General features: G+C 41.7%; 1 protein-coding gene across 6 annotated transcripts in view; it reads right to left on the bottom strand.

Moving 5' to 3' along the window:
- Positions 1-3,512: 3,512 nt before the first annotated feature.
- Positions 3,513-10,885, bottom strand: part of ERG (ETS transcription factor ERG) — a 255,536-nt gene continuing 248,163 nt past the window's right edge. For all 6 annotated transcript variants that reach the window (XM_077119074.1, XM_077119077.1, XM_077119076.1 and 3 more), the window contains one exon: positions 3,513-6,595. In XM_077119074.1, coding sequence (XP_076975189.1) covers positions 6,075-6,595 — 521 coding nt within the window. In that variant the 3' untranslated portion in view covers positions 3,513-6,074. The remainder of the gene's footprint in view (positions 6,596-10,885) is intronic.

Below are 10,885 nucleotides of genomic sequence, written 5' to 3'. Positions count from 1 at the left end.
CCATCTGGAGCTCCTCTGTTAAAAAATTCTTCCTTGACTTTGGTCAATTCACATTGCCATGCACTGTGTGGAGTGCTGGGTGGATGACTGTCATCCTGCCTCCAGCAGAGACATTGAACTGTCCCACCAGCTGTTCCTCCACAGCTTAGTCTTAGTTGCCTTGTTCCCCTTGTCTCTGGCTTATGTCCCTCTTAGAGTAGATGCCCAGAATTGATATTGGAATAGAGAACAAATAAGTGCTCTTTTACAACCTATTATAGATAATGTTGCCTAAGATTTGTCAGTCAGATCACTCTTCTGTTGAGTTTCTCATCAATGAGGCAAGATGGTTTAAGAATTGGAGTGGTTTGGGAGTCAGCACTGGATAAGGATTAGTTTCCCCTTTTACATTGAGCATGCTGGGTTACTGAGTTTATCTTGAGTCTCAGGATTATTTTTAATCTGTACTATGCAGGGATATGCTGTGCATAGCATGGTGTCTGATAGACACTTAGATCACTGAATAGGTGCTAGCTATTTTACATATCATTGCTGTCATCTCCAAAATCCTTTTCACATGTGCTGCTACTAAGCTAAGCGCAACACCCATGTGTGTTGGACAGAGATGCTGGTCCTAACTTCTAGCTCCATTACATTTGTTAAATTTGGCCCATCAATTAAGCCTGCAGCCTCTGGATCCTGAATATGTCATGTGACATACTGTCTTCTTAACCTCCATAGCATCTGGAGACATATTTAGTACCTTCTATATCCTCATCCATGTCACTCATTAGTGTTGAAAAGGTAAAGTCAAGGGCTGCCCTGAGCCTTCCCTTCCAGATTGGAATCGATCTTTTAATTAGTACTCTTTAACCATGCACATTTAACTAGTTTCAACCTTGTAAAAATATCAAAACTATTTTATGAAGTCACATCAGAATGAAATTCTGTTTGCCTTTTTTTTTTTTTACAACATGGGCAGGCACTGGGAAACGAATCTGGGTCTCCGGCATGGCAGGCAAGAACCCTACCACTGAGCCACTGTTGCCCACCCTGTTTGCCATTTTTATGTTATTATTTTTGGTAGGGAACATGCTATGTTGTTGTGAAACATGAAAAATGCCTATTTCTTTTTTCACACAGTGCCTACATTTAACATGTTTCCTGAGTAAGTCTGTAATGCAACATGTTCTAGTACGTATTATGGCCCATCTCTTCAGAACAGTGCATAAAGATTTTTTTGTGAGATAAGGAATGAACTATATTTTACTTCGTAAAGTGAGTTGTAAAATAAAATTATAAATTAGAGGACTGCCTACAGTGTTTCTATATGGTTACCTTAGGCTGGCTTTCTACTAAGAAAGGAAAAAACAAAAACATGTAACTGCTATTGAAAATGTAATATTAGCCCTTACATTTCCAGCACAAACAATTTCAGATTAGTGAGGACCATCACATGTGCCCACAGAGAGCTATACAGCCAGCAGGAGATGAAGCACAGAGCTTTAGGGACACGGTGTTCCTGAGTACTGACTGGCTTTTTAGACAGTATGCATTTTAAGGGGCCTTGATTGGCTAAAGGCCTTTAAAGATGGTGGAAAGACAGGCAGTAAATCCATGGTGTGGTAGGCAGAATTCTAAGATGGCCCCTGAGATCCCTGCCCCACCCACCTACCCCACAATAAGGGGTGACCAGGACTTGAAAATATGATGGGGTATCACTCCCATGGTTATTTTATGTTAGATGGCAGAGGAATTCTGTAGGTGGAATTAAGACACCCTAATCAATTTACTTTGAGTTCATCAAAAGGGAGATTATCTTGGGTGGGCCTGACCTAATCAGATGAGCACCCAGATGAGGTCAGAGAAGTTCTCAGTGAGAACTGCTGGTCTTAAAGGAGCAAGCTGCCTTGTTGTGGATGAGAACTCAAAGTGGTCTCTGAGTGTTGCGAGTCATCCCTAGTCAACAGTCAGCAAGGAAATGGGGACTTCAATCCTGCAACCACAAGGAGTTAAATTTTTCCCCAAACCAGTGAGCCTTGGAGAGGACCCTGAACCTCAGATGCAATTGCTTTCCCAGGTGACACTGATTTCAGCCCCATGAGATTGAGAGCAGAGGCTGCAGCTAGGCCATGCTCCAACTCCTGATCCACAAGAACTGAGATATAACTTTTGTTCTTTAAACTTCTGAGTTTGTGGTAATTTGTTATACAGCTGTAGATAGTTCATACACATGGTAGAAGTTAGTAGTAGGCTGAGAGTTGCTCAGAGGCAGCATAGCTCAGGAGGACACTGCAGGGTAACATGGCTTTCCTGATAGTTGATTTTCATGGTTGAGATTTCATACGGATTATTCCACAAATGGACTCAGAATTCCTTACTTCCTTTTCTTCTCTTGCAATGGTTCTCAAACTTCAGTGTGCATCAGAATCACCTGGAGGCTTGTTAGAACACAGATCACTGGACCCCACCCCTGAGGTTCTGATTCATCAGGTCTGAGGTAGGGTCTGAAAATTTGCATTTCTAGCAAGTACCCAGATGCTGCAGCTGCCGCTGGTTCAAGGGACTTTGAGAACCATCGCTCTACTATAATTAAAGTGGTTCTGGTTATTTTTAAACATTTGATTTATATATCTAACTTTTTTCCCATTTGCAATGAAGACATTTTGGGAAGGTTTTTTAAAACCAAAGTTAAGTTAAGGGAAGGCACAGAACTTGATATGGCTGTGAGTACTCCAAAGCGCTTTTAGTGCTGTGATAAGCCATCTCACTACTTGATTACTTGATTTGGGTGGAGTAGATGAGAGATTAATTAGACCACTGTTTGTTTTTGTGAACCATATTGTTCTCTTACAACAGGTTAAGGGCCAGTTTGGGAGCCTGTAGTCCATCTGTGTCTTCCCTCTTTCCATCACCTCCCCAGTTTATGGGCATGAGCGATCTGCACTGCACCTGCCATTCCAGAGAAGCTGTGTGAGGACTTTGCTCCAGGCATCCTGTGGTGGATGCTGCAACAGCACAGGGTACTGCTTAAGAGAGCAGAGAGGGACCTCTAGCTGCATCAAGGCTGTCAAATCACTTTGTCAAAACTCCTCCAAGACATAACAAGGGCATCAGACTGGGATTTGGGAATATACCGGGATTTGATCAAGTACAAAACTCCAAAGACTAAGACAAGAAGAGAGGACAAAGCTCTCGCCAGCATGAGTGAGATTACGCATGAGTGAGCATACATCAGAGCAAGCCAACAGATGGGGAAACAGAGAGAGAAAAGGTTCCTGTAATAGTGAATATGAACTGGAGAGTGATGTGGAATTAGATCATGCATGAGGAGAGGGTTAATGTTATTTTAAGACAGAGTCAAGAATTATTTATTTCGGGGAAGAACACATTATCATGCTATCCAAATTATCTCAGTTACTCATATTTGTCGTAAAGTTTGCTAAAATCTGGCTTCAACAGGGAGTGGGGGTGGGACAACCTAACTGAAAACATCTGTTAAAATTGAATGCGAAAATCTTGTTTTGGCTTTATTATTTTGCTCATGATACAATCTTGAAAAGGTAGAACTGAGGTACTGTATAAGTAGATTTGAATTTCTATGGGGAGTATAGGTGTGCCTTGCCTTCGCATTCCATCATTTTTATTTGACTGACTGGCCTTTTTCATTAGAACAGTTTGGGTTACCCTGGCTGCTAGCTCTTTGCGTCCCCCCCACCCCTTCTAAGGAGATAAATGCACTTTGTGTGCCTTTCCCAAGCTGCTGCAGAATGATTGATAGCTGGGCTCCTTACAACCCGATTAATGCCGAGCTTCAGAAACCTTAGTAATCGGATCTTACCAACTTTAAAGACTGTTGCCAAAATATCCATAGAGCAGAGGTTTGGCAACTTCATTTAATTACAGCAAAAGGATTACAAAGTGCAAAACGAGCCCCAAGACAGCCATGAAACAGGCCAATTCGAAAACCTTTTCAGGTTAAGAAGTTGCTTTGGCTTGCTCCCTCTTAAATTGCCTTGTATTACACCTCTCGAATTGCCTTCACCTTGGCCAAGGTTGGAAGCAGTTGGGACACATTGTGGAGGAAAAAGATGTCAAGGGAAATTGACTTTAGATCACAGAAATAAACAGTGTCTGAGAGGGAGAGCTTATAAAATGTCAGGCTCAAGACTGGTAAATCTCAAACCATGGCACTCAAGTCATTCTGGTGTGAGAAGATTAAGACAACATTTTACCTGGGATGTGAAAGAGAAGCCAAGTGGCAAATTTAGAGAGAGATGGCAGCTAGTCATGACACTTTATTTCCCAATAATAATATGGTTTATGTTAAGAGCCACAGCTTGTTCACCATTCAATAAATGTTCCATGATCATAGTAGGAATTAAGGGTGATTTGTGAGCAGGTGCTGATCTAGAATTTCTCACTATCTGACCTCAGCTTTAGAAGCCTCTTTCTATTCCAGGCATAGATGTGGAGGCTCCAGTGAAAAACCTTAGGTCCTTCTGCTCTAGAAGGGGCTAGAAATGAGCGAGTGGGCGAGAAGGACCCAATGGTGCTGACTCTGTTTGGGCACCAAAACATCTAATTTGCTTGTCTCTCACTTGCACAAGTTGCTAGACAAAGTAAAATTATAACACAAAACCTACAAAGACAATGTACAGGACAAGTTTCTTTTAGGGAACTGTAGTCACTAAAAGTGCAAATGCAGACTCCTCTGTAAATCTGATTTGCCATGCTAGGCCAAGCTTATTTTATTACATACATTCTGCTCTAAGGACTAATAACTTCATATTGTAAACATTAAGCATACAGAGTTAAAGTTCAAGGCCACATTATATCATTGATTGTCTCTTTTGTGGTGTGTCTTTGGTTGGCCGAGATCAACTCGTAGTGTATAAATGCATAAGTTATATAATATTATATAAAAAGGAAAAAAACCCAAAACATTGACTTGTATACATCATTCTGACAAACGCACAGCGTTTGCGACTCAAAAAGGAAAACTGGAGCCCGCCTAACCAAAATGCCTATGTGACTTCTGATTGTGGTAGCCCAGAAGGCTTTCTCTTACCTGCCCCTGTGGAGAACAGAGCCCCCACGCAAAGATGAGGTCTTGAATGTTTCTGTTAAATATCAGACAATTCCAGTTTAAATTTTCTTTTGACAGACAAACAAAAAAGAGATGCATATTTTTGTTCCGGAATCTACTACTCCCCCTGTCTCCATTACACCGTGTCCTTTCATGTAACACTAGCTTTGGTATAACACTGACTGTGTTCAAACTCAGGTCTACATGACTCATTCACCACAGTCCCCAAATTGTCCTAAGTCCAGTCCTTACTGGTTGAGAAGTTTCTTTCTCAGTCTTTGCCTGCTCCTTCTCTGCTTCCTCCTCTTCTTCCTCCAGCCCTCCTCAACAATCACACACTCTCAGTACACATTCTCAGTCCTATCATTTGGCTCACAGTTCCCGTAATACTGTAAAGGAGTCAGAAACTTTGGGTCATCTTCACAGTTTGAGAGAGCCGAAAGCTCTCCATCAAATGGAATGAATCTGATTTCCACCAAAACAGCAAGTGCCGATGAATTCCATTTTGATGTCTGTGGATCTGCCGCAGTCTCCCTTTTCTTTTTCTTGATATGTTTCTATTTTTAAATACAGGTAGTCTTGCTTAAAATGACATTGTCAATGGTATGTTAGGTCAAAACTGTGTTCTCCCTATAGTTTAGTTTAATCCCAGCTTGCATCAGCAGGATTTCAAATTCGACTCCAAAATCTGTACACTTCTTTAGACCACTTTCTTTGGCACTTGGTTCTATGACTTCATGCTTCTACAGACAACGTCTTCTACAAAGTTGGTCCACAGATTATATGTCCATATACATTACATTTTTAGCATCCTCTTTATTTCTGTAGTAATTCTTTAGTAATTCCCTCCCTCTAAGAGTCTTTTAGAGCTGTTCCCTGGCTTCCTTTCCCAGCCCCAGTCAACCTTCTTCATTGCTTTTGAGGCACTTTGATTCATGTTCTTCAATAAAGTTTGTTGCAATTCATTGGTGATTGTATGCTATTGGGAAAGGCATCTATTAGGTCTTTAGTAGTAAGTGCCCAGATGAGAAGGCATATGGCTGGCTGGAAGCCTAGTGTTAGGGTATATACCTCCAGTTGGTGAATTCCAGTATGGGTTTGGGGCAGCAAAAAAACTGGAAGATGTCACAGGTAGGGCAGGAGGATGGGGCGCTACAAAGTTCATCTTCTGTGGGTGGGCGTGATAGGAGCCCATGTAAGGGAGGTCTGAGGGGTATTTGTACAGAGATGATTCAGGAGGGTGGGGCTGGAGGGCCTGGGCGATTCCATGGAAGTCAAACTTATAGGCATAGCGCTTTCCGTGGACTTTGGTCATGATATTTTTGTCATAGTAGTAACGGAGGGCACGGCTGAGTTTATCGTAGTTCATATTGGGTTTGCTTTTCCTTTCTCCCCAACGCCGGGCAACTTCATCAGGATCTGTCATCTTGAATTCCCCATTGGTGCCCTCCCAGGTGATGCAGTTGGAGTTGGAGCTGTCAGACAGGAGCTCCAGGAGAAACTGCCAAAGCTGGATCTGTCCACTCCCTAATGAGGACAGGAAAGGAAATAAAACACCAGTGAGAAGAGGTTCTGAGGTCAACACATTCTTTCATCAATGACAGAACGGGGTGCTACTGCCCGGATCCCATTCTTCAGGGCTGTAGCCCCATCCCTCAGCAGCTAGGATTTTTGGCTGCTCTTGTTTTACAGTTATCCTCTTCTTTAGGAAAATGGTCTTATGTAAACAGCAGCCTCGCTCACCCCACGTGGCCCACAGCCTCAAACCGGCTGACATAGGGCACTATAGGCCTCCTGGCCTTAAGGTGGGTCAATTCTGTGGTACTGTTGGTACTCCAGAGTTGCCCATGGGATCAGTCTGAAGCCACAACTAGCTTAGCATTTCCTCTGCCCTATTCTGCTCGCTCAATCCCTCTTTCCTGAAGACACTCTTAATCACTTGTACAAGAATCTTTATTGCAATCTCTGCATCTGGGGAGCCAGTCCTAAGGTGATGATTCTTGGACTCTCAGGCCGATCTAACAGATCCACGTCCTCTATGGAATGTGGAGAATTCCTAGGGGGCAAAGTTCAGGTTGGCTCCATTCATCCCTGACTTCCTCAAGAGAAAAGCCAGGGCAACATGGAATTTCGGGGGTGCAAGGGCTAAATTTTCCGATTTTATGAGACAGAACATGCCATTGTGTGAATGGCAATAATGACTTAATACCATTTATATTGGCTAGGTCAAGTAAAATAAAAGTTGGATTTAGGAAATGAGCTTCTAAAACTTTATGGAAAAAAAACAGAGAATGGACGTAAACAGTGTTATTTCTAACATAACATTGCTGGCACTCAGAAAGCGATTCTGTCAAAACTTTTCCTAAAACAGAATTAACCCACTCAAAATGAGGAAGTTTAGAAAAAAGTTGGCTCGTTTTCAAACCAGATCACCCATTTCCAGTATTAGGGCAAATGCACTGTAAAACGGAAATCCATGTGTTGCCCCTGTATTGCAATGCCAATTGTGTTAAGCAGTATTTCCAAAAGAAAAGCTGCAACAGTGGGGGGATTGCAGACCTCATGGGGAGCTGAATGAGACTCTGATCTAGGCAAAGAGATGTCATTTAGCTGGGCAGTCACACACACAATGTTCCTGCTTCCACTGGAGGCCTACAGATAATGGCTTTTAGGTTTTATTAAACTCAGAGAAAGATCCAGGCACATCATTTCAGTAATTTTGTTACAATACTTTAGGTGATTTATGGCTTCATAAAGGAAAGAAGTATGCAAATACTGGTGGTGCCTTTGAGTACCAGGAAAAGCTAAGCTGTGTTGAACTGATTTTAGGAGCTTTAGAAATTTATCAATGGCAGCTTTTCCCTACCAAACACCATCAGCTAGGGCATTGCCTGTTTGTTGAGTAAAGTTATTTAAGCAGTACCTCAGTTTTATTATTACCAAAAAGAGTCCCTTTTATTATAGTATAAGTAAATATCAAGAAATGTGATAAAATGATTAAAGTTAGTTTGGTAACTATTCAGTAATTTGAAATAATGTAAAAATCAATTATAAATCTTTCTCTAAATCCTCCCCACCAACTCTTATCTAAATTGTCTGTCTCATAAATCCTTGTTTCCACTTTGGCTACATGGAAATGGATATGTTTGTGAATTCATCCATTTACTAGTATTGTGAGAAAGGTCAGCCTTTTCTGAATAGGTTTTGGAAAATGATCATTTTCAGTCTAGCAACACATTTGAAATGTATTAGCAGCTTGCAGTTCACTGCAATGGGAGTCTTTTCTTTTTCAGAACTACATATTTAAATGGTTCTCAATCATGTTTTATTGCTTCCAACATTTCATTAATATGTATTTTTAAAAAAACACAAAGAATGTTATGAGTAAACCATATGGTTTTAGTCAATATATTGTAACCAGAGAATTACAACTTGAAAAAAAATTCCATATATGACCTGGGAATAGAAAAAAAAAACAAACATGGATTTTTTTACATAACAGTCTAACATATGTTTCAATATAAACATATGCACTTGTTTGAAAATATTCAATGTCAACTTCCTCCCATTGAGACAGCAATTCCATAGATTTTGTATAAATACACAGACCTTACTACACAGCCGGAATAACACTTGGTGTCTACTCAAACCTTGGCATTGAATCTTAGGAATTTTTCCTTTGCCCATTTTGCTTATAAATAAGTGAAGGAGTCAGAGGACAGAAGTGCTTTTATATCTCTCCTGCTTGTAAAGAACTAGAAATTGGGAGAACTAAGTTTTGACTGGATGTTCAAAGCCCATAGGATGAATCAGTTATTTCCCTCTATTTTTTCATTAGCCCTGAAGACACACTGCTTAGATTCATAGCCACTTAAAGGGTCTATGGAAATAAACGCGAGTAAACACAATTTGTCAGCTTCTTAACATGAGAACAAAACTGAGAATTAAAAATCAATTGACCCTTAAGTAAATGTCTATAAAATGTAATATTTTGTCAATCTCATTAATTGTTAAGTTTAGTATGCACAATAAAACTCACTACACTTGAAAACCACTGGGAAGTTTAATCACAATGCAAGAATTCTCACGAATTTCCTTACTGTGCAAGAATTCTCAACAGTACACGATGGTGGCTAAGATACTGTTGTCAATTGTAAATTAAATGTAATTGTAAATTAAATTCACGACCAAAACCTTTCAAAAGAAAGTTCATTAAAATATTGTTGCACTGCCAAAACAATATTTACTGTGCAAATGAGGCACATTTTAGAATATGCATTAGAGAGTCTAAAAGCAAGAATGCTTAGGGTTTATGAAAGCCTTACAACTGGCTGGGTCCCTCACTGGTCCAACCAACAGTTAAAAAAAGAAGCTCTTAAAAGAAGATTTTTCATCAAGAAAGAATCTCTCCCTCCACCTCATGACAAAGGTAAGGAAGAGCCTTCAGACCTATTTTCCCACATTATCTTCATAATATCCTGTGGTATCAGTAAGGAGGAGCCAGTTTGTCCTAGGTTAATTAACTAAAAAGCTAGGATTAGGGAAGAAAAACGGTCATTGCTAGCCTCTTCTGTCCTGGCTGCATCCCCACACCCACCCCCTGCACACATGAACTGAAGGTGGGGAGGAGGGAAGTGGGGTGTGGCCTGAAAGAGGACAGAAGGCAGCCCATTAAGACATTAAGACAGAAGGAGGTGTCTTAATGAAGGTAAAAGAAAAGGTGAAAAACACGGTAGTAATGAGGGTACAGACCAAGCCAAAAAGGACAAAAGAACAAAACGGTTGGCAGACCACAGGGAAAAGTCGGCTGCTGCAGAGTGACTCAGCAGCCACTGGCTAAGTGGAAATGATGTCCTAGTGCCAGGTGCTGAAGCCACCCTGCTGCCCAAGGGACAAGAAGGGCTGCAAATACAGCAGCGACAGGTCCCAGCAGGCGTCAAGGGATATATCGGGGGGCAGTTGTTGCAGTTCAGTTCTGCATGGTGCAGAAACTTGGCATGGTGCAGAAGAACCTATGCCACAGCCTGGAACCCTCCATCGAGTGAAGATCAAGGCAGGAGGAGCATCCCGGTTGGAAGGCATTGCCCCGAGGCTCAGTGTGGTGGTTGGTGGCTGAGCGTGCAGACTTTGGAGCTGGCTCTGCCACTTATGGGACACTGGACAACTCTCCCAGATGTCTGTGCCTCACTATTCTCATCTGTAAAATGGGAGTGGTGGTAATTGTGTTATCTTGTGGGGTCACCATGGGGATGAAACACTATGTGAATGCACTTGCCACAGTTTGTGTGGGCTGCAAACCAGGGTCTAGGGAAAGGTATGCCCTTCTCATGTAGGCAAGAAATGCCAAAAGGGAGACAGTGAAGAAGCCTGGAATGGCAGCGTCCTTGGGGTCTACTGAAATCCATTTAAGCTTGCCGTGTGCCTGGCACTGTTCTACAGATTTCACATGCATTAGTTCATGGAATCGCCACAACACTATTTCATTAGCTCATTGCAGAGGTGAGGAAATTGGGACTGAAAGAGATTGAATGACTCATCCTGCCCAGGTCAGCAAGGGTTGGAACCTAAACTCCAGTTTCTCCCACTTAATCACTGCAATCAACCACCGCTTTCAGTCCTGGTTTCTGCACAAACCAGGCTGTCCTCTCCCAGGACCTGGGGTTAGGTGGGGCACCCTGGATGACTTGGCACTCCCATCTCCATAACAAATGCCCAGATATCTTTAACCGGTCTCTGGTCTTACATGGAAGCAGGATGCATTTTCATACCCAACCATTAAAGAATATCCAGTTTTAGCATCAAGGGATCTGCTGAATG

The sequence above is a fragment of the Tamandua tetradactyla genome, chromosome 10, assembly GCF_023851605.1.
Source record: "Tamandua tetradactyla isolate mTamTet1 chromosome 10, mTamTet1.pri, whole genome shotgun sequence".
Classification (NCBI taxonomy): domain Eukaryota; kingdom Metazoa; phylum Chordata; class Mammalia; order Pilosa; family Myrmecophagidae; genus Tamandua; species Tamandua tetradactyla.
This window is presented reverse-complemented; position numbering and strand designations above follow the sequence as displayed.